General features: G+C 44.9%; 1 protein-coding gene across 13 annotated transcripts in view; it reads left to right on the forward strand.

Moving 5' to 3' along the window:
• The window catches only part of LOC139351974 (microtubule-associated protein 2-like), a 31,089-nt gene that overhangs the window by 1,816 nt on the left and 2,819 nt on the right, over window positions 1-26,454 (forward strand). Inside the window, exons 2-13 of one of the 13 annotated variants that reach the window (XM_070993911.1) lie at window positions 5,445-5,513; window positions 13,210-13,357; window positions 14,128-14,202; window positions 16,590-19,340; window positions 19,545-19,742; window positions 19,931-20,068; window positions 20,884-20,939; window positions 22,096-22,213; window positions 22,452-22,502; window positions 23,141-23,451; window positions 25,577-25,669; window positions 26,261-26,353. In XM_070993911.1, the coding sequence (XP_070850012.1) occupies window positions 13,219-13,357; window positions 14,128-14,202; window positions 16,590-19,340; window positions 19,545-19,742; window positions 19,931-20,068; window positions 20,884-20,939; window positions 22,096-22,213; window positions 22,452-22,502; window positions 23,141-23,451; window positions 25,577-25,669; window positions 26,261-26,353 (4,023 nt within the window). In that variant the 5' untranslated portion in view covers window positions 5,445-5,513; window positions 13,210-13,218. Of the gene's footprint in view, window positions 1-5,444; window positions 5,514-13,209; window positions 13,358-14,127; window positions 14,203-15,924; window positions 19,341-19,544; window positions 19,743-19,930; window positions 20,069-20,883; window positions 20,940-22,095; window positions 22,214-22,451; window positions 22,503-23,140; window positions 23,452-25,576; window positions 25,670-26,260; window positions 26,354-26,454 lie in introns of those variants that run through there. The other 12 variants (XM_070993910.1, XM_070993909.1, XM_070993907.1 and 9 more) reach the window with 12 other exon arrangements.

Below are 26,454 nucleotides of genomic sequence, written 5' to 3' on the forward strand. Positions count from 1 at the left end.
ATCTGAAACTGATTTTTGAACTGTGGTTTCTTCAATCCTGGAATGCCTTCAGTTTGCATTTATGGGACATGTAGGATCCAGTGTTTTTGGACATTGACCGCTATAGGAAAGGAAAGGAAATTTAGGCCTCTGGCTTTGATTTTGAGCCCGTCTCTGGAAAGTAATTCATGTTTACAATTAAAGTGCACTGAAAAATTGCTTTTTAGAGAGGTGCCGTGTATGTGCTTCGCCTGTTTTACAATGCATTGATTGCGATGATGGTCATTTTCAGTTTTAGTTGCAAGAGCAACAGTTTAGAGATAAAAAAAAAAAATCAAGGTCCACTCGAGATCTGTTTACTTGCTTTTCTATGGCGCTTCCAACCACATCTCAGCAGGAGACGTTTGCTCTGTGTATCTTTTCATATAAATACTGAGCAATGGCCTTGAGATGCAGCTTAGAAAGCGTGTAAATGGACCTTGAGCTAAGATTAAGTTTTGTCCTCCTGTGACTCCTGTGTCCTTGGTCAGGAATGAACTGTTATATATATAAATATATATATGTAGTACTAGTTCATGATCCAACTGCCATACGAGATTTTATCGTCATCCAGGAATTGCAGCTGTATCTTTCAACATCCACCTCTCACGCTGCAGTGTTTTCTAACCATCGATGCATTTCATACCTATCACAGATGAATGTGCAGTGTAGGTCATTAGTGTTGGCAAACTGGAGGAGAGAGGGACATTGCAGTCCACCCAACACCTCCCTCGACTTTGACAGAATGCCCCAAAGTATCTGTTGACAAGTGATGCTTGATGGGTAGGTCGCTGGATGTCAGAGCACTGACAGAGACGAGGCGAGCCGCAGAGACAGATGCATATTTCGGGTGGAAAGTTGGTGAATCCGTTCCACGAGCTGTTGCTGTTGCTGAGGAATATGTGATGATGCTGCATCATGGTATAACGGATTACTGGAGCATCCTTTCCTTTAATCCACAAACGCACATGCACCACTTTTGGTATTTATGCCAGGAGAGGAATTTCTAAAAGTTAGTCATGATGAAGAATGCACCATATTTGTATAAAACTAACAACTTGAGGATGCTTGTCAGCAAAATATCACTGCTGAAAGGCTAAAAACTTACCGGGATTTACCAAAACAGACCACTTAACAGCTGCAGTCACCTCTTAAAATGTCACATTTTACACATTTTCCCACGTGTTCACATTCTTGAGGGGTTAAAGCCTCCCAGGCCCAGTTTTGGGCCGCCTTGTCTTATCATGTTGATGGATGAATATGTGTGTAATGCTCTGAGGCCATGAAGAAACCTACATATATATGATGCAGCTGTCGCCTTGGGGGCGCGAAGACCTGCACCTGGTCCTGCCTGGTTTACACAGCGCAGCAAGGAAAAGTGCTGCTGGCATGTGTTTGAGCTTGTAGACTGTGCGAAGGGACAGAGAGTGTTTGGGTTTTGTAGCTACAGTATGAGGCCCGTGTGTTAATATGTGGATCCAAGGTTTGTCCCTGTGGACGCCGTGTTCCATGACAGTGCTCCATTCATTCCAGTGGAAGTTGTTCATGAGGCCTCTGTGTTTTTGGGCTCATTGGGTATAAACAGGAGAGTTCTTCTCTGGCTGAGAGGTCAGCTATTTGTGGTGATTCATGCATTATTTTACAGGTCGGCTATTTCCTCACGATTTCCTGAAAAGAACGTTACACGTAAAGTAAACTTAGAGGGAAACTAGAAGCAGAGATCTTCATTATTCCTTCATTATTGGACACTTTATTCTCTCTACATGTTGAGTTGTGCGCTTCCCTGTTGATAAATGTCACATTTTCGCAGGGTTGGCTGACCTGCTGTGCACTCATTAAAAGAATCTCTGGGTTACATTAGCACCTAGCTGGAATTCATTGATTGGAAGTGGACCAATTAGCAAGTGTACCACACTCTCTCCATTCTGATACAGTTAGGGCCAGATTGCATGGTTGTTTCAAGGAAACTTAAACCTGGAAGTCATTAGGAGTTTGCTTACTCTCTTTGATTGTTTTATAGCCATTTTTATGTTGTAATTACTTAGCATGAGCAAACAGTCTCAAGCATGCCATGCGACCTCCAAGACTGTTCTTCGGCACTTGGTGGGACACTCTTTCCTCCTGCAACAATGTCCTGGAACCACTGTGCAATATCAGTTTCTGGGAGGCAGGTTTTGAAGTGTAACACGCTCTTTTTGAGTGTTTGATACCAGCTATTTTCGTGTTCTGCACCTCATTCACTGCTGGCACTGCCCTGCTCCCCTCCACCTTCAAACAGCCATGTTTGTAGTTTGCCTTGCCGTCAGTGTTTGTGCTCCCTCACGCTCGGCTCTATTCTTCCTCCAGTTTAGTTAACGAGCCTCCCTCCTGGCAGGGTTTGGCTCATTAGCCCCTCTGTGCAAAGTGTGGAGGTGCAGAAAACAGCATCTGTCCTGCCTGCACACCTGTAAGATTGCAGAGCTGTGCTACGCAGAGGTCCCTGCTGAACAAAGGAGTTGGGGACGACACGGAGAGCCGTGATTAAAAATGGCCAAGTGAACCGCAGATGCAATTACTCGCTGGCTCGCATCGGGGGAAGATAATGAGGAGCCATAAACGCTGGAGTCTGTATCTAAAATGGTTATGATCACTCAAATGATGTGGAAGAATAGTGAGGAGTTTTCAGTGAAGTGTGGTTTCCTAATTGCAGTTGCTATTAAAGAAATGAACAAAATCATGTTTGCGAATGCTGTTTTCTCGCGTTTTATTCTGAAACTTTGTCTATTGCAGGTCGCGTTTCGGACAAACCTAAAAGAGCGCTCCTCACCTTGAGTACGACTCCTCGTGGCTTTGATGCATTAACCACGCATGTGCTTGTGTGTCTGTTGCGTGGAGGCGTGGGTGTGGGAGGGAGAAGGAGGCTGTCTGTGTGGATTATAGATGAGGAAATGGGGGCGATGGCCATGTTGAAAGGGGAGGAAGCAGAGACCTCAGAGGAGGGGCTCTGGGAAATGTACTGGCTGCCCCCCCCCCCCCCCTTAAGTATCTCCTTTAGATCCCAAGTGACACTTAAGTGATTTAAAGTAAAGTGAGGTTGCTTAGTAACACAATCAGCATGCCTTCAGCACCTGCCGTAGGAGGTAGGAGTCGTTCTGGAAGTCACAACTAAGCCTTCAGGTGACATAATACAACCTCTGGCAGCCGTATGTGATGTCCTCAGGAACTGTAGTGCACAGTGGTGCTGGAAATTCCTCACACTGTGCCAAAGACAAGACCAGCAAATGATCAAATGCGGCGCCCAGACATGAGAAATGCTTGACGGCACTTTTTGAGCCTTTTTTGCCAAACAAGACGGCGGCTGTCAGGAGGTAGAGCGGGTGGTCCGCTCATCACAGGGTTGGACCTGCTAGCTCCTGTCCTGTCCACATGGCCAAGTGTCTTCAGGCAAAGTGTGGCAAATGCGAAGCTTCCTGCGTGACAGTCTGACCCCCGTAGCTTCTGCCTCGCTTTACCAGTCCTGCATACTACGATGGTTGATGCGGCGTCTGTTTCGTCTGCGTTGTCTCCATCCTATCTATTTCAGAGACGTTTAGATGATCAAGTTCCTGCAGGATGAGCAGTGTGATAGATCAATATGCCGGCATTAAAGGATTGCCTGTAATGCAGAAAGCGCCGCTCAATAAAAACCGAACTGGATCATTCTGGAAATACCTCTCCGTAGCGTTTCCCTTTTATCTCTCTCCTCTCGCACATGTCTGCGAGGTTTATCAGGCCTTTTAGTGTGGCGCTGAGATTAGGATTCATTTCCTGTTTGCTTCATCTCTGATGATGAAGTCAAATCTGTGGATTAGGTCAGGCTCTGACCTCCTTCGCCTCCTTCCTCTATCCTTGACTCTTCCCTTCCTCCTTCCCTTCTCTCTGCTTGACCCATTTGGTCTCCCTCCTCCTGGGAGGAGCGAGCAGGTCAAACGTGGAATGCCAAGCCAAAAAAAAAAATGCGCCGTCAACTGTGTTTTCCCTTTTCCAGAGGCTCAAGACAAATTGCTTGTTCGTTCAGTGCTGTTCTCACTGTTTGTGCCCATTGCCTGAAGTATCGACCCACGGGATGTGCTTGTGGAGTTGACGGTAATGTTGGGTGACCGATAAGATTGGGAAAATCTAAAATTATTTTATCCTGTAAAAGCTGCAATTAATGAGTTTTGAGATTAGATGTGACATGCAGATACTTTATCACAAGACAGGCTGTGGTAATCAGACCATGAGTGTTGTAAAAATAAAAATAAAAAAGAAGAAGAAGAAGAAGAAGAAGAAGAAGAAGAAGAAGAAGAAGAAGAAGAAGTCATTTGGTGATCAAACAGAAAATACTTGTTTTGGGGAATTCACTCATTAATCCATTATTTTCCCCGAATTACACTTATCTTGCATCATTTTGCCAATTAGTTTTGTTTCCAGATGAAACACAAGCTCCACATGTTCGGGAATTTTTGCGAAAAAAAAGAAAAAGAAAAAAAAGATGGAGACATTTTTGTTGCAGACTGAATGGAGGTTTCATAACAAGCAGGCCAACTGCTGTGTGAGAGAGGGATCATTTACTGTGACAGTTAAAAACATGGCTTTGAGCACAATGCTTCTATTCTCGTCACGCTGCTGATATTTTTGGGCTGGGCGGTGACGACGTATCTCTCCATTTATTTCTCTTTCCTCATCCCTTTTTTTTCTCCCTTAACCTCCCTCACTGGCCCCAGAAGAGACACGACTTCCTGTGTGACTGTTGATTCTCTCTTTTTTTCTCTTATCGTACTATTTTCTTCCTTCTGCACTTCCTGTCTCTCCGTCTGTATCATTCAATTCTTTTTTTTCTCTTTCTCTCTCTACATGCAGACAGAAGACAAATTGGAGAAAACCTTCTTGTCCTTCAGTAGAAATGCTTGTCTTTTCTCCTCTGTGGATTCTACTTCCTTCTCTTTTTTCACCCCAGGCCTCTTTTTCTCTCCTCTCTAATAAATCAGCCTCCTTCCTGTTTGGAGAATCTCTGCTCTGCTCTCTTTAGGTCCCTCTACTCCATCCTCTATCTCTTTCTTTCTCTGTCCAACTGCCTGTTTTGGCGCCAGAACCCCCCTCGACGGCCCTTTCACACTGCTTTAATGTTAACAGGATGCTCTGTTTTCTTCCTCCTTACGGTCCCAAAGCAGAGTAAACGTGCAAGTCTTTCTTTCTCCATGGCCGGCTTAAGCCTTAACTCATCCCCTGGCTCAGTCCCAGTGGACCAATCCAAGAATTTGACAAATCTGAAAAACAGGTTGCTCGTGGAGTGGGTCGAGTTGGCACATAGATGACAACAATCCAGCTAGGCTGGATGCAGAGGTTAGAACTCAAAGGTTTTGGATTTAGTAATTTTTTTTATGTCCTAACACGTGCTTTCTCCTCTTTGCCTCCCTTTCACACAGGTCTGAGCAGACGCCTCAACTCAGCACTTGTCTGTTTCATCCGTAAGTGACGACAGCTCTTCAAGGTAGGTAAGAAACAACTTGGATGCGTTTGGTTTGTCCATTGTGGGCTACTGTAGAAACATGAGGACCCACTCCCTCCATAGAGCGGTTCTTATTTTCAGGAGATTTTACTGGAAACAAAACACACTTATGAATATTTCTGCCATATTCTGCCAATAGATGCCCCTAAATCTTATACAATGATCCTTTATTATATATGCACGATGTAATAATTTGCACCCTCATTATAATTTCACATTATGTATTGCACCTCGTTTGCACTAATTGTTCATTTCATAGGCCAAATTATTACATTGTGCAAATTCCAGGCTGTGTAGTTTACCATGTTAGCATGCTAACATTTGCTAGCACCATGGGAATGTTGTTCCTTTTGCAGGTATTTGGTCATAAGTTAAATCTGGACCACATTTCCATCCATCTAGAAATTCTACTTAACCGTAAACCTGGTTGCAGGTGTCCTCTTTTGCTCTATACAGTGTTCTAGGTGGGATATTGTCATCTTTCATCGAAACAACTCCAAGAAAAAGCCAAAACATAGAAGTCTGGACAGCTGCCAGATCGTATACTATGCACTGCTTCTACTCCATGACATTTCACACTCACTTTTCCCATGACTCATGGGGCCCCAGCAGCCAGATCTAAGTGGCTGCACTCAGCCAGATGATTAGCTTGGCCGTTCATGGACATATAATAGAGGGGGAATTATGCTCGGCAGCATGTGGGAAGCCAGAAGGGGCGATTGTTTGGGTTGATGTCATGCAAGATATTCTTGAGCGCCAAAAAGTGGTCAATAACTTGAAACCCCAGTCTCATGTTTTGAGCCCCCGCTACTTAAATGTGTTTGACTTCCATGATAGGATATAAAAATGAAAGCCTTGTTTAGCCCATGTTGAGACATGACACGTTCAGCTTTGCGGATGCACTGTCGGTGAGAGGGTGTGTTTGTTTGCGTGTGCATGCGGTTGAGTTGATTTGAGCAGTATGTGTGTGTGTAGGTGTGTATAAGCATGGGCGTGCAGGGTGTGGGCTGTCAACAGTCATCGTCATCCCCTCAGCCATGAAGGACATGTTAAAAAAAAGGAGGGAGGCAGTGACGGCTGAAGAGACAGCGGAGAGCTCAGTGAGGAGGTATCACAGTTGTTGCTCTCGTTAAAGCAATAGCAGATGAAATTTGAATCACAGACCGAGTTTTTAATTCTGTTTGCCTTTGACTTGCAATTAAATGTTAATGTTATACAGTACCCTGCGATCAACTGGCGACCGGTCCAGGGTGTACCCTGCCTCTCGCCCGTTGACAGCTGGGATAGGCTCCAGCCCCCCCGTGACCCCGAAAGGGATAAGCGGCATAGAAAATGGATGGATGGATGGATGGATGGATGTTATACAGTAATAATGTGCAAATAATGACAATCTGAATCACACACCTACAAACTGTGTATTCTCTGGGCTTTTCTTTGCTGGAGTCTTGACCTTTGTGCCTGAAAGAAGTGATCGCTAACGAAATGGTTGCTTCGTTATGTCCTATTGATTTGATTTGATTTGATTTGATTGATCAACTTAGCTCGGGTGTGTTTAATAAATTGATATTTGTACGACAACCCAATCAATACAGTTAAACATGTTTTTAAAAAAGCTTTCATACTCTAGGTTGGTCACTTTTGTGTTAGTAGGGGATTAGCAGGTGAGATTCGCACAAAAAATGACTCTTTTGAGGAGCTGCTTTCCGATGATGCCCCCAACCAGCCTAAAAGTCCAAAATAACCTCATCAGCTCAACCAGCAACCAGCTATCAGAGTATTGATGAAATTAAATGGCTCGGGCCCCATTTGTGTCAGTGCAGTTAGGAACGACCCCCCGGGCCCGCGCCTGCAGGATCTGGTGACCTATTTCAGGATCCATAACATGGTCAAAGTCCGCTCTCTGCAGCCTGCAGCCCCTCCCACCCCAGGGTCTCATATCGCCATGGGAACAATGACATCAATGTGCGGCGAGGGCTGATGTGTGCCAGGAAGCATCTACTCCTCTGATGAAACTGAAGAGAGGGAGAAGCATGCAGGCAGTGACAGGAGGGGATAAATCAGAGTGAGGATGCAACAATCACTTTGAGTCAGTTTGATTTAAATTCAGCTGTGTTGAAGGAGGGAAAATTCAGTCTGCAGAGAGATTTTACACCGAAAACCGACCCAAAATTCAACTGCAAGTGACATCGGATGAGACAGAAAGTTCAGAGGAAGAAGAAACGACCGTTTAGCTTGCAGCTGATTGGACGTGACACCACAGTGCAGCGTCACAGCAACGTGGCAGTCAGAGGGGGAAACAACCCATGAAGTCACGCTGGATGTAAATTGTGATCTGTCCTTATGAAGGAAGTGACGGGATGTTTTATGCCGCCCCTGCCTCTAGCACCGTGGTTGAGTCCAGGAGACTCGGATCTAAAGGCTGTCAAAGATCAAAGATGGGGAACAAAACCCAATACTAGAGAAACGGCACCCGTTTCACCCTCTGTGACACAGCTGTCATGTTTCAGTGCATAATCTCAGTGCGCCGGCACTGCTGCCATTACGGTACTTAATCTGCGAGGCGTGGAATCGGCCCCGCACCTCTTCTACACGGGCGTGCGTTTGTGTGCACGCGTGCCTCGCTCGTCATGCTTGTGTTCACCATATACACGGTTCATTCACACTTCGCCGGCAGCGCTCATTATGCTTCAACCCCCCACATGTCTTTGCTGAGTCAACAAAACATAATCCGCCGTCTGCTGCTGCTGCTGTCGCTGCGGAGGAGGAAGCCGCTGGATTCTGGGTTGATTACAGGTCACAGCAACCTTGACCGTCCTACTGTCCTCCTCTGGGCTGTTGGTTGAGTGTGACAGTTACCCATCGTCCACTGCAGTACAGTGACTATTGAAAGAGTGTGCACATACAAAAGATATAGTGTCATCAAGCAAATGTGGCACAGTTTTTGTCACAAAAACAATATAATGGTAGTTTAAGGGCTGCACCTAATGATTATTTTCATTATTGATTAATCTGCAGGTAATTTTCTTAGTTAATTGATAAATTATTTAGTCAATAAAATGCCAGAAAATAGTTAAAAGTCCAAATTCCCGCCTCCAAATTGCTTGTTGTGCCTGAATTGCAGCAAATATTCAGGTCAGAACTGGTTTTTGGGCACTATAGACTAATTTATTTGGACGCTTAATCAACTGCCAAAATCATTGCCAGTTCATCTGTTGATTGACTAATCTGTTAATCAGTTAGTCAAGTCTGACAGACTAGTGAAACTAGTTATTGAATGACGGTAGGTACATCACTTTCACACTCACTGTGATCAAGATAAGTCATGGAATTGAGATAAAACTGGAATGTGCACATGTTAAATGGCCTCTTTTGGTCTCTAAAGCTGCTCATTTTCCTGGAAATTTTCCCTTCACTGATTAGTCTGCAGTTGCCAAAATATTCTCAATCTATCCAAATGCTCAAAATGCTAAAAACAGAGGAGCGCTTGCCAAATGCAGGGCAGAGAATGTTAATGTAATTAATGGAAGTTCAGCAGTAGAGCAGCAGAGAAAGAGGAACTCAGGTGAAAGGATCAAAGAATGGATTATTAGCACATATTCAAATCATGAAATCATGCCGAAAATTGGAGACCAAGCTGATCCAACATGTGAACACGCAGGTTTTTAAATGCACACACACGCACGCACTCTCTTGGGCACTCACACAGAGGATTAAGGCCAGGTTGGCCTACTGAGACTGGCTGCCAGAGATTCCATCCTCCCTCCTAAATGGATGGTGACATTCCGATGTGAGCGATGCTCCATGGAGCCGTGATGAGTGACCCAGATTGGGGGTGAGGTTGGTGGCGGGGGGAGGCGCAGACGGGGAGGGAAGTGAGGCCGGATTAGGGATGCGGGCTGGGGTGGAGACGGTGGAGGAGAGGGATGCTGGGGGCGGAAGGTAGAGGAAAGTGTAGGGGTGCCAGACAAAGGCGTGAAAGACAAAAGAAGAGAGGGAGGAAAGAGAAGGAAGGCCGTTCGAGCCTCAGGCCGTCTGCCACACCTTCTCCTCTCTGCGAGAGATCGTGCTGGCATGTTCAATTTGAGACATCAATCCCAAGATGTAATGGGATTTGACAGTCCTTCTCTGACTCCTAGTGCTGTTGACTTAACCCTTTCAAGGTTAGGACGCTGTGATGAATCCCACGCTGAGGAGTCGAACTGCTGGGCTTCCAGCCTCTCTGAGTTTAGTATTGTTTAAAGGTCTGGGATTCTTCAGAAAGGATAGTGTGATAACCTAATTTCTAATAAAATGTCATAGCATTTTGCCGGTGGTTTGGTTGTTAAGGCTTCTGTTAGAGCTGGGTTGGTGTGACCTGCTGTTAGTTGCCACATCAGTCTAGAACTCGGCCCGCCTGCTCTTAAAAGCAATATTTAGCTGTGCTTTGTCAGAGAACCACAAAGCAAATGCGTGAGAGCGTATTGAGAGTTATTGCTCCCACCGATCCCCCGGTGCAGAATACTCATGTCCTCATTAAAACCTTTTGGCTTTTTAGGGTTGTTATGTTTGGAAAGATGCCCATTATTCACTTTATCGTTTTCTCTCTAACACACTAAGACTGGCAAACCACTAAAAGGGGGCGACGAGCGAGGCCGGTGTCGGATCACGTTAACCGCGCAAGGATGACAGGGTGTGCCTGGAGAGCAGGGTCCAGAGCGTGGGCACACCAAGGCATCAGGATAAAAATAAACAATTTGACACGAGCTCAGCAGCTGATGTTACTAGAAGCGTTTACCCATGTTGTCTTCAATATTTATTACTATTGACTGCTGTTTGCAAGCCAAATTGCCCTTACGGGGCTTCGCTCCAGTCTTATTATCATTTCAGTTATTTCAATTATACAAAATAGGCCGATATTGACCTCGGAGGAAGCAAACTTGATAGTGTGCTGGATGGATTAATTATGGATTTATGTAGAAAGTAGTTGTCACTTTCTTCCACGTAAAGAAAATAATATTCAAGAGGCAACAAAAGAAAAGCTTTAAATATAAGGGATGAATGGTAAAACAGCCAAAGGAATGGTGAAATAGCAAAAGTTGGTCGATAAATAAGATGTTTAAATAGTCAACGAATGATGAGTAATGAATAAAGTTTCAATTGGTAGCTAAAGGAATAGACAAACTGTTGAAATATTTAAGTCAAAGTAACCGATCGCCTGAATGCTTGAGTTAGTCAAAGTAGCCTAATGGACAAATGGTTACAGCCAGAAGCAATGGATGAATGGTGAAATAGCTATACACTTAAACTAATGAATAAGTGAAATGGACAGCAAAGTGAATGTATAAACAATTGAAGCAGTCAGCTGAAAGTAGCTTAAGAAGTGGTTGAAGCAATGAAAACATTTCTTTAATGACATGTTAAATAACACCTTGGTTAAAATCAGGGGATACAGGGGATTTCGTGGGGGGGTATTTGCAGTTCAACATACAACAATGAAAGATGTATTTGCAATAGATTTGGATCCCTGGGATGTGTTGCATTTGAATCTGTGTGGAAAAAGGTGTGCTGGACTTGGGTTTTCTCTGCAGTTTTTATCAAATGAGAGCACAAAGGATTTACGTAAGCAGCCAAGGTTTACGGCATCCTTTGGCGGCTCAATGTGCGGATGCCGAGTGTGGCGTAACATTGCCAAAACAGCAGCTGAAAGCAGGTCAGTGCAATTCTAAACCACCATCAGCAATCTGGCTGTCAGCGCACCAGTTTTCTTCCATAGCAACAGCTGGGACGTGACTCGCCTCTGACTGAGCCCTGGGCTGAGATTTCCAGTCTCAGACAGTTTGGCACAGTGTCTTTGAGTGTCAGTAGGTCTTTCTCCTCCTCGCCTCTCTCCTTCTTTTTCATACTCCCTCTCTCTCTCTCTCTCTCTCTCTCCTCTTCATGTCTTCCCACTGCAGCAGACATTAGCTGCGAGCCTGTCGTCGTGCAGCGCTGCAGAGAAGGTGAGGAGAGGAGGAAGGAGGGAAGAGAGATGGAGACAAATGAGAATGAAAGACACTGTTCAACAAAGGCTCAAATTAATATTTTAAGACTGGAGCTGTCAAGATTTATCTTTGAATTTGCTCATTCTTGTCTAAAAAAATCAAGATAATTAGGTTTTTCTTAGCTCAACTTTAAAGGAATAAATATGTGAAGCTTGCTTTCTTGCTGAGAGCCATGAATTAAAGACCACTCTATACACTGAATATGTTGTTAGCTTAGCTTAGCATAAGGACTGGAAGCAGGGAGGAACATCTAGACTGGGCTCTGTCCAACACTAACAACATTTAGATTATCTGATTAATATGTTTTAATATTTTTGACCAATATGTTTAAAAACTGATCAGTGTGTCCCCTCAGAATTATATAAAAAAAATAGATGGAAAATGCATGAGGTTTGGCAGGAAGAGAACTGGGGTGAAAAAGCAGAATGTAGGCAAACATGAAAGTGGAATGAGAGAAGAAGAAAAAATCGCTGGAAAGCAGCTCGAGCTCGAGACAAAAAGCTAACCGCTAATGGACTCGGTCATAGTTCAGGCTTTGCAGTCACAAGAAGCTGGTGGTGATAGAAAGGCTGCATGATTTTAGAAGAGAGGGACATGAGATGGAGGGAGGAGGCAGAAAGGAGTCTTGGCGATGATTTGTTATGATGAAATTAGCTGCAGCTGTTTGATGATAATGATGTTATTTAGGGAGCCTGCCAGGCAAGGCTGGGCCCCCCGCTAATCTTGTTTAAAAAGCAACATTATGTGTTTCCTCTAAGGGGAAAAGGGCCGCTTTTATGAGGTTCCATGCTCGATTAGAATGCAGATACTCGAGCAGAGACAAAGCTTTTGTTGTCGTAATTGGTGGGAATGAGCTTGTTGCGCTGTCGTGAGGGAGGCAGTGGGAGCAAGGAGGTGCCGCCGTCTGCCATGCGATGCATCGATTTGTCGAGATTTGTGTGTGTGTGGAGCACTTCGTTGTCTGAATGGGGCAAGCCTGTCAGACCCATCTGCTGGACCCCCAGAAGACCTGTGCTGGTTGCCATGGTAACAACCTCCTTTACCGGTGGTGAGAGGATATGAAGGGTGTGTTCACATGCTTTTTTTTTTTTCCCATCACAATTTCAAAAGCTGCCTGGTGCAGTGAACCTTCACAGTTTTTGTCTTTACGGCGCCATATGTTCAGGATTTGCACAGATAATGTTTTATTTGCTTTTTGCTAATTTGTTCATTGTTGTTTTGGATTTATGCTCGTGTGCCTTTTGGGCAGGTGACGGTGTGATGCTCCGCCTCACAGAAAAACATCTGGCAGGCACGATTTGGATGCCTTTCAAAGTCACATCCACTGTAACAGTGAGCAGAAAAAGAAAGAGAATACTTGAGAATAGGCACAGCTATTTCGTCAGTCTGCCTCTGCACGTGGATGCTGAGACAAAGGCTGAGCCGGTCATGGAGTAATGCTGCACTTTACTCCCTCTGGTGGCTGATTTGTGAACATCAGCATGCAGTGTGCATCATCTACCAGTGAGCTGATGTGATGTCCTTCAGATTACTTCTCTTTGCTGCTTATTTTGGCTTACTGTTATCTCTCACTCTGGTTATTCACCTCCTCCCTCTGCATGTGCAAACCTTATAATCATTCTCTTCTATTCACCTGACCTGTCCCCCTCCCCGGTGTCCCAGCAGGCAGGCATGGCAGACGGTCGGCAGCCAGACGAGCACTGGTCCTCAAACGGCCAAGAGAATGGCGAGAATGGCTACTCCGCCTACAGCTCTGCCTACAGGGAGAACGGATACCACGGCGGGGCTGCAGCACATCCTGGAACGACAGGTAGGAACACAGATGTTTGAGTGTGTGTAAGCATGTGCATGCAGCTCTGGGTCAGCGACACTGATTGGGCTGCCTAGACATACTGCCAGATGGGTCTGCAGCCGTGGGTGAAAGCCATTGGTTCCGTGGCGCCAGGAAAGGGCGGTCAATCCCCAAAAGGCACATGAACATGTGAATGAGTACTGAGCATGAGCAGTCTTGGTTACGAGTCTCTTGTGGGTTAAACTACTCAAGTAATTAAAAAGTGTATGGAGGGTTTCTGGACATTTCTGCAAGTAAAGCAGAAAGCTTCATGACTCTTGGCCTGAAATAAGGATAGGAGGGGGTAGTTAGGTGGGTAACTTTGTATGCCTGGCTTATATGTCCAGGCACGCTTTGACCGTGTGCATGTTTACATGGGGAAGAACACAATTGTCCACTTTTTTTGTTGTGAAATGAATACAAATAATACATCTGCAAATGTGTTTTTGATTGTTTTTGTGGTTGAGTCTTAATATTGAGCTACTACTATTCAGCTGAGGTAAGTTTCTGCATCCATCTGCACTGGACATTAAGCAAAAAACCCCAAACTAGCCACGCATCAAACCCTAGAGGAGCAGCTCGTCACACAAACATACCTAGCGAATGGTGTGCTAAACTCAAAGCGAGGCCACCCACAGAGATGAGGTCAGCAGAGCTCTTTGTTTTTCATTTCCGTCCTCCCATCCATGTCTTGTCTTCCCGGTGTTGTCTGTCTCTATCTCTCTCTCTCTCTCTCTCCCCCTTCGCAGTGGATGACTCAGCCAATTTGCCTCCCTCCCCTCCCCCCTCTCCATCCGCTGAGCAGATTGGGCCCGTGGCACAAGGTACACCCACACACACTTCTGACCAATCAGGCCATCCAGGATGAGAGTGTGAATGGTGGTGAGAGTGGTAAAAAAATATCTCTAAAAGGAGACACCAAACACACGGTCTTCAGGGTTTCAAGAGATTGTTTGTTCTCAAAAAACGTGGCAACCACTCGCATGATAAGAAAAGCCCCTCCTCTTTCTTCGGTTCCCGTCGTGTTTCTAAGTCAGGGTCCTCTGTCGCTTTGCATGTCAGCTGATCATATCACCTTTAAGGAGTATGAAGCATGTGCCACACTGTTCTGTCCTGTTCACACTTTAGTTCCTCAGTTATTAGTTCTCTACAATTAGTTTTCTAACACATACCTCTATCTTATGTGAGTCAACCCTGGGTACTAGGGCTAGACAACACCAGCACCCTTCCTCCCTCTAGGCTATCGCACATAACCTGCCACTGGAGCCCTTCATCTCGCTCTTGTTTTCCCCTCAAAACATCTCCACTGTTTGCTCATTTTTTCTATTGATTTTCTCAAGGAGTAAATCACAGATTGGCTTTCAGCTCTTTACTCACAGAAAACAGTGCAGTCTGTTTTCCTATCATTTCCTCCTTGTATGTGGCATGCAATCACCAAAATGTAGCATCACGTAGTCCCACTGCATGGATTAGGGCCAAAGTCAACTGTTTATTAAGGAACAGAACCAATTCTAAGAGATTTTTCCTTGTGCTTAGGATATACTGTAAAAAAAGACTGCTTACATCTTTGCTTAAGAGTATGGCATAAGATGTTCTAAGACAAATTGGCAAATTCATAGAAGTTTTTTTTTGTAATTCAGGTTATATATTTATGTGGTTATCTATCAAGATTAGAATAGAGGGTGTGTTGATTGCATCCCATGCATCTCCATCAGAGCTGAAAGTGTCTTGTAACCCCTGTTTTACTGTCCTCCATGTCTCATCTATGTGTTTCCCTTCCCTGCTCAAAGAAGATAAAGTAGAGGTTGTCAGTCAACAGCAGGATGAGAATGAGGATGAGGAGGAGGCTCCAGAGGAGCCCCACAGTTACCCGGAGGAAGTGGCATATGAGCAGCCTGGAGACTTGCTCTTAGAGCAGGCAGATTATTTAACAGAGCCCCAGGCTTTGGGCTTCCAGCAAGCCCAGACGCCTGAGGTCCTCAATGGAGGAAGTCATCAAGGTGAACACAGCCCGTCACAAACAGGTGTGTGTGGTTTTATGAGTTTTGTATGTGTGCATACAGTTTGTGTGAGTGTACTGTATGTGTGAGCAACTGTGCATCCTTCCTTTATGAAAGTGTGTTGGAGTGAATGTCTGTTCATAACCTATTTTGAATTATCTTCTTGTGCTCCGCTCATGAGCACGAAGACTTTCCGCTTTTGATTTATGAAATGTGATGCAACTCGAGCTTTGCTGCCACCCTTCCTGCAACTTTGTTGCTCTGAAATCCTTAAGCTTCTGCTTTAGTAGCTGAAGTTGCCATGTGCAAAATGATGTGACATAGCATTTTGATTTTGTGCTTTTTCATGCAAAACATGACCATTTGCTTTTCATCGGAGAGACATTAGAACACCTGATCAACCATATTGCAGTTGATCATCTGTGCACCCTTGTATTGCCAGCTACATTGCAAATGCAAATATCACTGTCTAAACTGTCAAGCATTGTAGATTTTAGTGTTGCTAGAATTAGTGTCTGTATATTTTTATGTGGGTTTTGCCGGAATATTGTGTGCAAGAAGGTGTTTGAGTACACCCACCTATATGGATGCTTCATGGATCAGTCTTGAATGTATTTTACGTCTGTTGTATATCACTTGCTTTAACTCTCAATGTTGTTTTCATTTCATCCCAAGGCAAAGGATAATTCTGTTTTCCTATTGTTACTAAGAACACAGTTTGGGCATTACAATCCACCCTCATTGGACATTTATCATCAAACAATATAATCCAAACAATAAAGAGATTCATTCACATCCACAGTATTCCTGTGCTTGCAGTTGAAACTGCAATAACACCATTAACTTTAAGTTAATTACATCAAATGAAAGTATCTTTCTTTATCATCAGGTTGACCATTATTAGCAATCCTTGTGTATTGCAATAGGAATTCAATATATTTGTGTACATATATTTCTTGTCATCTGTCATCATGCAACTCATTCCTTCATTCCAGTTCTGCACGCTATCTCAGGTGCTGTGATCCCCCTGTGCTGATGTGGCCTGCTGCAAAATACACTGTGCTGTGTGTTTTGCTTGATGGAGAGCTACTGTATATATGTGCAGGAGGCTTTGGCTTGACTGTATTTGCTAGCTTTTGTGGATGCTTCCAGCAAAGCTTTTAGCTATTGTGACTCAGCAGAGAGTTGTACAGTATCCTTCAAACTCACAGCCCAGCCAGAAGAATGTGTCAGTAAGGCATCATGCGAGTCTGCTGTGAAGGAAGATGAACCTCAAATGGCGTCGCTACATCAGAAGCAGTTGGCAATTGAAAGAGCAACACCTGAGGGTGCAGATCTCGCCTCGATCGAACCTCCTTCTCCCTCTGTGAAAGAGAAAGAGCTCTCTGACACTTCCTCAATTGAGCGTGGTAACCAAGACAGAGAGGATGTAGTAGAAGGGGCTGCTGAGATTGACTTGCTTGAGTTCAAAGCACAAGAAGCAAATCAACCTTTACTGACAGAGGAGTTGTCAAATCGTAAGCAGGAAGACAAAGAGGGAATTGTCCTCCCTGGCAAATCAGGAACCACTGTGGATGAAAGCAAGGAAGAGCCTGCGGCGGCTTTAGATGAGGCGGGCCAAGATAGTGGCAGTGACATCAGATTGCATGAGACAAAAGTGACTGACATGCAGAAAGTGGACCAAAGGCAAGAAACAGCCAAGTCAAGTCCAGAACCTGAAAAGTTGAAAGCCACATCAGATATTCATGCAGGGCATGAGTCAGGAGCAAAAACCTACTTTGAGACATCTTCAAAAAGCCACGAAGAGGAGTCATCACAAACTCAGAGCTATTATGAACTCAGCACAGCAGCAGAGATGATGTCAAGTGGGGAAACTGAAAGCACTGCGCAGAGGCTTGAGGAAGAACAGGACAGAAAAGCCAAAACATCATCTGGTAAAATATCATTAGAACAAAGGAGTCTCTCCTTGAACATTGCAGGACAGACAGTGACTGGAGAAAAGTCAAAGACCCTCTCAGAAAGGTTATGTCCAATCAGTGGAAGCTTTGATGAATCTGAGGTTTATCCTTCAACACCATCTGTGGAGAGCCAGCACCAGTTTACTCCAGCTGTCTCCATAACCCCAACAACCGCTGAATCATCTGAAGATATCCCCACAGACGTAGAAACTCCTTTACCTTCTGATAAGCACAATTCTACATTTGAACATTCAGGCAGCCTCTCTGAGATGTTGGACCTGGCTGGAGCCCTGCCTCGGCCATCATTAGAGAAGAAGGAGCTTGACCACATGAGGCGAAAGTCTATGCCCACCAATGTATCAGCTCTGGTTGGGAGTTCTTTGGCCAAGCTTGCCTTGGGAGAGCAGACCTCGAAAGTGGTGGGAGGGGAAAACCAGCTGGAGGAACTGGGCTACTGTGTCTTTAGCGAGTATTCAGGGCCCATGCCTTCACCTGCTGATGTACCCAGTCCTGGTGACTCTCCACACCAGCGTTTCCCTTCTATGGAGAGTGAAGTTGAGGAAGAACTTGGGAACACAGAAGTTGAAGGTGTTCAAAAAGTAATACAACAACAAGATCATAAGGGAATTATCCCTGAGATCTCCCAAAAAGCAGTGTTTGAAAAGAAAGATGCACCAATAAAGACTACCCTGATTCTTGAAAAAGCTGTGACAAGTGGAGTTAAACCTGATCGCCTAAGAATCCCAATGACTTCTTCAAAGGACAGATTGACTGAGTTTCGTTTGGAGAGTGGCTTGCCTGGTGACATAAAGATCCAAGCAATCCCTGAGGTAGATGTTGAAAAAGACCCCTCCAGAGAGGCTTCTCCCATCCCACCAGACAATTCCTTCACTTTCAGTCTTACGGAAAATGGAAACAAGGCTCCCCCAACTCCCACCACTCCCAAATCCTCAGATGAAACACCCCAAGAAACTCAAGTCATTGAAGAGAAGGCAGGGAAAGATGTCTTACTAGAGGTCAAAGCAGAGAATGACCCAGATGCTGAGAAGATTGATAATAAACAGACAGAATTAGATGAGGGGTTGCAGAAATCTGAGCAGGAGGAATCAGAAGAAAGAAGTGATGGGCCAGAAATGATTTCATCTCAGTGTTTAGAGAGCACAGAAGAAGATTGCAAAAAGATTCAAAGTGAGCATGGGACACATACAAGATTAGACAGAATAGAAAAGCAAGAGACCTCAGCTGTTCAGGATTTAAGTACTGGAAAGCCCTTAGATGAGAAAAATACCCAAATCCAGTTTCCAGAGGTGACTCTGGATAAATGCTCACCAAGGCCATGTACATCCTCCCCAGTCATCATTATACCTCAAGCACAAGTAGAAGAAGAAGCAGATGAAGAGGATGATATTGAGATTGCTGAAGAACCACAAGAGATGATGGAGGATGCTGAACCGCCTGTTCAAGCAGAGGGGCATCTAATTAGAGAAGATGGGAAGGAAGAGCCAAAGAAAGAACAAGTGAGGCTGATGGTCGGCGATCAGATGGTGGAAGACGATCCCAAGTCTGGAGCAGAAGAATGGAGTCATAGTGCCCAAAACAGTGACGATGGGGAGCCTGCGACAGACAGTTCACACCTGTCTCCATGCTCTGACCATGATCAACCAGTTGAGGGTGGCAGAGATGAAGGCATGGGAGAGGACAAAGTGGCAGAAGACACACAAATGAATAGGGATGAGGGGAAGAAAGAGCAGGGCGAGGCTGTGCAGGGAGGCCAAACAGGGGAGCGGGAGATGGAGGAAGCTGGCTCAGATGAGGTAGGTGAAGAGAAAGAGCAGAAAATGATGGAAGAAGGGGATGAGGGGGAGGCGAGGATGGGAGAGAAGGAGGATGACATCGAGACTGGCCAGGAGGTGGAAGAAACCCAGACCAGTCAGGCAGCTAACGATGAAACCACCATGGACGTCTCCATCCTAGATACAGACAGTGGCTGGATGGACTCACAAGGTACCCTGAGCTTGCAAAATTAATAAATTAATCACTTGTAAAATAAATGTTTAAGACATTTTATGTATGTATAACATAAAACTAGCTAACACCATGTTTGTCACTTATGATGAAATCTTATGATGTGTCTTATGTACTAAACTAGCTCTGAGCTAGCCCGGAAATGTGGAGAATTAGTCCTCTTTCAATCCCTCTCCACTGCAGATGATGACAAAAGTGTCATGACTGAGCAAATCGAAGCCCTTCCTCAGACCCAGAGTCCTACCAGTACACCTGTGGTGGACAGACCCGCTAAACGGGCCCCTGGCAGAGGAAGGGGCCGCCCTGGCGCCACTGAGAGTAGAGTGTTGCGCAAAGTAACCAGCCACCATCCGCCAAGAGAGGAGATCAAGAAGAAAAAAGGTTCCAATTCTGTATCAAAGAAATGTTGTGTAGCATAAAACAAACTGTTATGTACTTTGTTATTATCAAGGTACATTTTTACTATGATGTCACTTATGAAACTTGATGTTAAACACAGATTTGCCTCTCTGCAGTGCATTTAACCGAGGTTTGCATGTTGGTATAATCCTGTCTCTCCTCTTTGCTAGTAGGCGCGAGGAGGGCTGACCAGAATAAGGTGTCAGCCCTCCAAAGTCGTTCTCCATCTCGAAAGAGTGTAGCCAAAGCGGCAGCCAGACATCCTAGGCCCGCTCTGCTTCACGGCTCTGCTAGACGCAAGGCCACAGGTGAACACTCTTCACCGGGAAATCTGTGCCGTGGATAGAGAGAGTGCAACCAAATTTCAACTCTGACTCCATTTTAGTCTTCATGTGAAGTGAAGGCACACATGCAAGCATTGCTAACGCCACAAAACCTGACAAATGCCGAACCCTTTATTTATTCAAGTGGAAATTCAATCAAGGCTGAAACTGTCGCTTCTGGCGTCCAATCACAAGCACTGAAAGTTTTGCTCTCTCTCTATTGATGGCTCTTTAAAAGCAGGTGCAATGTAGCTGGCAAACATCATGTGCTGCTTACCCATATTTAAAACATCATGTTTGGTCTTTTTTTATGAGCTCCACTTCTCTGTCTTTTTTTTTTCTTTCAACTTTATCCTTGTCAAAAGTGGAGTCCCTACTCCTGCTTGGCCTCATATTCATGTTTATTTCCGCTCACTGATGCTGTCGTCAGCTGTGATTAGCATTGATTGTGTGAACGTGGAGCTGCTCTGGTTTCTTTTCCTGACAGCTAAATGTCACTTGTATATGTTTGCTGGAAATGGCTGCATGTTGAAGGTCTTTCATTCAGCCGGACTGAAAAGGTCTACGAATGTGAACTGAGAGTGACTAAACTGTTGTGGTGTGATGCGTGGGGGGTGTTTCACTGAGCTCTGTCATCTGGATGCGGAATACAAATGCTGCAAAGGCTATTTGCTCCCGATGTTTTACGCTTGGACGACTCAGAGTGGATTTATGGATGTGTATGTGTGTGGAAATTCACTCGCAAATGTCTCCCCGTGCTGGTTTACATTGGTCATTACAGCAGGACTCTTTGTTTGCAGGTATGGAAAGCTATCAGCCCCTGAGTGTGGCCCACCAGTCCAGGGAGAGGACCACTGTAAGTACTCTCAAGTATGACACACACACACTATGATTCATTTTTGTTGTCACTAATTGCATCATGGGACGTATTTTTTGCATGACAAACTCGCCATTTTCTTCCTTTCTTTCCATTTCTGCATGCCTGAGTGTGTCTTTTCTGTTTGTCTCTGTGTGCATTTTCATTTTGTGTTGCATGCCCGCCTCTGTCCTCGTGCCAGACTCGACAGAGAAAATCTGTGAGTACAAAAACTGAAGAAGAGGAGGCAGGTAGAACTGTGTTTTAGCATTTTAGGACCTAAAGCACTTAAAGTGAGCAGTACGAGAGTAAAAGGGTCCTTACAAATATGAATTCATTCATCATTTTTCACTTCTAACTACAAAAAAAAAAACAGTTTCTCCATCAAGTCTACATCTAAGTTTCATCTTTTCATCATTCAAGGTTTTTCTTAAAAGAAAATCACTCATGTTCTACACTACTTCTGATCTTTCAGTATCTTTATATATTTACAATATTTACTTATTTGTGCTTTCCTAGTTTTTGTGACTTCTCATTGGACATTGGAATTAACTTTAAATACAACTGAAACCTCAAAAAATTGTCATTCAGGTTTTTTTGAAGCGGTTGTTTTGTGTTCTGAGAGGAGGAGTCTGGTGGGTTATATAACGGCTTCAATGTCCTGTAGATAAAACTCTGCATCAGTACTTCACTTCCACCCCACTTCAAAACCTGAACTGTCCCTTTAAGTTCAGCTGAGCGCTAGATCATAGATACATCCATTTCATCTCCATCATCCCATCTCACTTCTTCCTTTCTCCTTCTGTTTGTCACCTCTGCCCACATCTGCCTCACATCCTGCATGCTTTCCCACCTCGTGTCACGGCTTCTGCCCAGAGCCCCACGAGGGCCGTTCTGTTAAAGATGGCAGTTCAGCGCCGGGCATCCGATCAGCATCTCCACCGGCCCGGCTCTGCCTGTGGCCTTAAACGGAGCCCGCTTGTGGAGGCGGAGCTCAGTGAGGTTCGCCCCTCCTCTGCATGTGCAAGTAAATGGGTAGAGAAGGTAAAGTGAAAGGAAGATAGGGGATTGACAGGCAGCTGGAACCAGTGTCCATGCACGCTGCATGTGAGTGAGCCTCTCTTATTGACCCTCCAGTGTGTGTGTGTTCATTCAGGAGAGAGCGTACCGCAGCCCAGAGAAGAGGTCGTCCCTGCCCAGGCCTGCCAAATCTCTGACACGCCACATCCCTGCTGCTGAACAGGAGGACAACAGCACCCCATGCAGGCCAACCTGTAAGAAAGCACGCATGCGTACAATATAACTCAGAACCTTCCAGCAAGTTCGCCTCCTAATTTAACTCCCCAGCAGCTGATTGCCTCTTAACGCTCTTTTACTAATGACTCTCCTCATCCTTTGTTTTGAATCGTTTCCTTCAATTTTAACTGCGACCACCTTGCTCCTCCTGCCCTGCTTTTCTCTGCTCCCCCGTTTCTTTTTCCTCCCTGTCCTTTTGCCTCTCCCCTCTCAAAGCGTTCCAGTCCAGAGTGGACAGCAGGTCTGGAAGAGGCCCTGGTATGGCAGGTAGACCACCCAGTAGCTCCTGTTAGACCCATCACACCCTCCTCATCAACATACATCTGGTTATAAAACTAATATTTGTTTTTTTAAAAGAAAAGGAATTCTGTAAAGTGTTGAGCATTGTCCTTTATTTTGTTCCCAAATTTATCACAGTTGTGTTAAATTTGGCTTCGTCAAACCTGCAGTCTCCTTATCAGAGGAGCAGGTGGGGTCCATAACAACGTGTCGCTACGTGTTGCTCTAATTCAGGATGTTGTCGGCTGAAATCTTATTGGCGCCGCACCAGTATCCCAGCAACAAGCCCGGCAGCGTTAAATGGATTCAGCTGACCGTGTGTGCTTTCCCGCATCCTGTCAAACATTCTTGTTTGACCTGGGTTGTATGTTACGTTGAGCAAATTCGGTGTCGTGTTAACAGCTCCATGAGTGTTATGTTTCCTTATCATCAATATCAGAGCCAGATGAAGGATCACACTCCAATCCATCTGTTGCTTTCATGTCTGTGTGTCTATTATTGTCTTTCTATCTTTGCCCATCTGTCTGTCTTCCTCCTTTTTCCCTTTGAAGTGTTTCTGTCTCCAGGAAGGGTTTCCTGTCTTCTTCTCATAATCGTAATCCAGCTATATCTCTCCTCCTCTCAAGGCACAGACTCGGCACGTTCCCGATCAGTCCGCAGTGGCGCCTCCACCCCCGGCTCCTCCGCCGTCACGCCGGGCACGCCCCCGAGCTACTCCTGCCGCACCCCCGGCTCGCGCACCCCTGGCAGCCACACACCCAAGTCCTTCAGCGTCCTCCAGGAGAAGAAAGTGGCGGTGATCCGGACCCCGCCCAAGTCTCCTTCTTCCGCCCAACGGCAGCTGAAGGTTCTCAATCAGCCCCTGCCTGACCTGAAGAATGTAAAGTCCAAGATCGGGTCCACCAGCAACCTCAAGCACCAGCCGAAAGGCGGACAGGTAACTAAGCTGAAAATGGCAGTCATGAAATTACACTGGATTTCAAAAACATTAAACATTAAAACTCTTTGTCACGCTAGCAGGAAAACTTCACAGCACGTAGAAGGAGATGAATTTACTGCAATATGCAACATAGTTCATAAACAGCAGGGAGAAAACCAGATTTACAAAGATGTACTTAACCAACATCATGTTCTATGATTTCTGGGGGATGAAGCGCTTCATGTAATTACCCAGTTCTGCCACATGAGGGCAGTAAAGGACAAAATTAGATTGTCCATGTTAAAATAAGAAAATAAACGTGATGTGTCTGAAAAAGGTGAAATAATAAGTTGTTTTTTTCAGATCAGCTCTTGCTATGTTGTACAAATCAAGCAAGACTAATAATTAAATAAGTATAAATTTGAATTTTTTGCTTTATTGTAGCCATACACCCAAGATGCACATTGTGCTTAAAAGACAAGAAAGTAGACAGATTCAAGATACAGGAACAGTGTCTATCGTCAAAATAGAGGAACCCCAAAAAAAAGGTTTTCTCTCGTCTGCGAGTTGTAGAAATGGTGTAAAATGCTCAAATATCTCTCCTCACATCCTCACGATCACTCACTGTCTGACCTGCCTCTAAACCCACTTCCTCTGACTGTCCTCTCCCTGTCTTCTGTCATCTCCGTCATCAGCTGCCCTCGGTCTTTTTCCCTCACATTCCCTTTGTCTTCCTCCTCCTTACCTTCCTCAAATTTCTCCCCCTTGAAGAGGGACGCAGGCCAAAGCGTGTGTTAATCTGTGGAGCACATTGAAAACAGCTATTCTCTTAAGAATCCTCTCAAGGAGCAGTCATCTGCAGACTCATTTGCCTTGGGGACCTGCTTTCGTCATCTCTCTGCAGGATCCCCACCACCACCCCCGACTCTGAGTATTAATAATTGCAAGCAGATTTATTTATTGAGAAGTTGCTTCAAGGACACAGAATTGGAATATATCACCTGGCATCACTTTTCTTTTGTTTTGTTAGGTTTCAAACAAAACCCAGATCCCCCAAAAGAAGGGTGAAACAGATGCAGGCTCGACTCTTTTTTAATCACATCACCAGGCAACAGACAGTGCTAATTAGTATTAGAGAAGTGAGGCTTTACATCAGCCCCTGTGATGTATGCAGGAGGAAGCGAGTAATTGCCATTGTTGCCAGCTCTGCTTTCCTCTTTGGGGAGAAATGTGACAGAGGGCCAGAAATTTTTAATGAAGCTGGGTGACGTACGGCTTGACGGAGCAGCGGGGCAGGCTGTGTGGAGCACAGGCTGTGATCCTAACGCCAGGCCTGAGGGTTGACTGCAGAACATTCAGAAATAAAGGGAGAAAAAAAATGATTTTGTGTGTGAAAATGACATTTGTGGCTCATTTATAATGATGTAAAGTCTTAATGTCATTTAATTTTGTTGTAATATTATATTCACATGCAGAATAAATATTTAATAGCGGTGATTCATTTCCCTTTGATTGATAAATTAATCATCTCTGCTCTAGTATAAATAACAAATTAATTATATGCATGTTCAGTTCAACCAGACAGTCTTCTGGTTGAATGCAGGTGCATTGTCATTGTTTGACCTTGCAGCTTTCTGTGCTACAACAGCTGTAGAGGGAGTGTAGGAACTGTGAAAAATAAGAAAAAAAGAGGGCACTGAAGCAGTGTGTGTGTCCACACACGGTGGAGGTGAGAGGACGAGCTGTGAAGAGAGTCCAGGTCAGGTGACGGAGGCTTGCTGTCGGGGCTGTCGTGTGTTTTCCCTGAACCTCTTTCCGTCTCCTTCCCACCCTCTCTCTGTCCGGAGGCATTTTTAAAATAATCTTTATTTTGCACTCGGCAGAAATGCTCTCATTGGTTGCATTAAACCACCTGTTTTTTTTTTCTTCAATTTGTAGTTTTAGGCTTTGTAATATCAATCGCCACCTCTGTGAAGGTGAAATTAGCATCTGCGCAGACACTGTGAATGTCACCACGTGTTCAGTGTAAATGCATGCAGAGACACGCTGATCGCTCACCTCGCACTCATCTGAACGAGGCACATATAGTGTTTTCTATTTTCAGTTTTTTGGTTTTTTGTTTTCAAATTCGATTATGTTTTAGGTTCAAATTTTGCACGAGAAGCTGGACTTCAGTCATGTTCAGTCAAAGTGCGGCTCCAAGGACAATCTGAAGCACTCGCCCAAAGGAGGCAATGTATGTACGCCTTTCTCTTCTCTCCCTCCCTCTCTCTTCTTCTTGTTTCTCTTTTCAGCCGGGGCTGTTGTGGCTCTCTCTCATGCTACTTTTATGTGTTCATCTGTTTGTCTGAAGCTGTTCGGCTGAAGCGTTTATTTCCAAAGTGCAACACATCCATGTTAGCAAAGTTTCCTCTGATGAGTGATAGTTTTTGTCGTGCATTCCATCCCCTCTTGTGCAAATATTGAGTGGATGTTGCACTTGGAAATTAAACTCTTTCAAATATGCTTGAGGATGTTGTAACAACTCAGGGACAAGTTCAAGACTGGATTATAGCACTACAAGTGCAGCTTGTGCATAAAAACTCCATCCATAAAAGGCTTCAGTGGGTTTTCTGTGGTGTAGGTCAGCTCCAATTCAAATGCCCCAGCGCCAGCGTGAGTGGCGACAGATTGACAGGTCATGGATTTAAAAATGGGACACTTTTACAGGATTATATGGGGTGGGGGGTGGGGGGGGATATTTTTTAAGCCTTCCCCCTCATCCAGTTTGAGAAGCCCTCAGTGGTCGCTGTTTGTTTGTATGAAAAAGTCACCCTGTCATTCCCAGGTCATGATCCCGAGCGTAAAACTGGATTTTAGCCATGTCCAGGCTAAATGTGGCTCCCTGGACAAAATCCAGCACAGCGCAGGCGGGGGAAACGTGAGTGACACACACACACGCACACACATCCAAAGACCTCTCACCAGGTTCAGCTTAATAAACCGACTCATTCAGGCATGAACGTGTTTGTTGGGTTCCAG

The sequence above is a fragment of the Chaetodon trifascialis genome, chromosome 24, assembly GCF_039877785.1.
Source record: "Chaetodon trifascialis isolate fChaTrf1 chromosome 24, fChaTrf1.hap1, whole genome shotgun sequence".
NCBI classification, from domain to species: Eukaryota; Metazoa; Chordata; class Actinopteri; order Chaetodontiformes; family Chaetodontidae; genus Chaetodon; species Chaetodon trifascialis.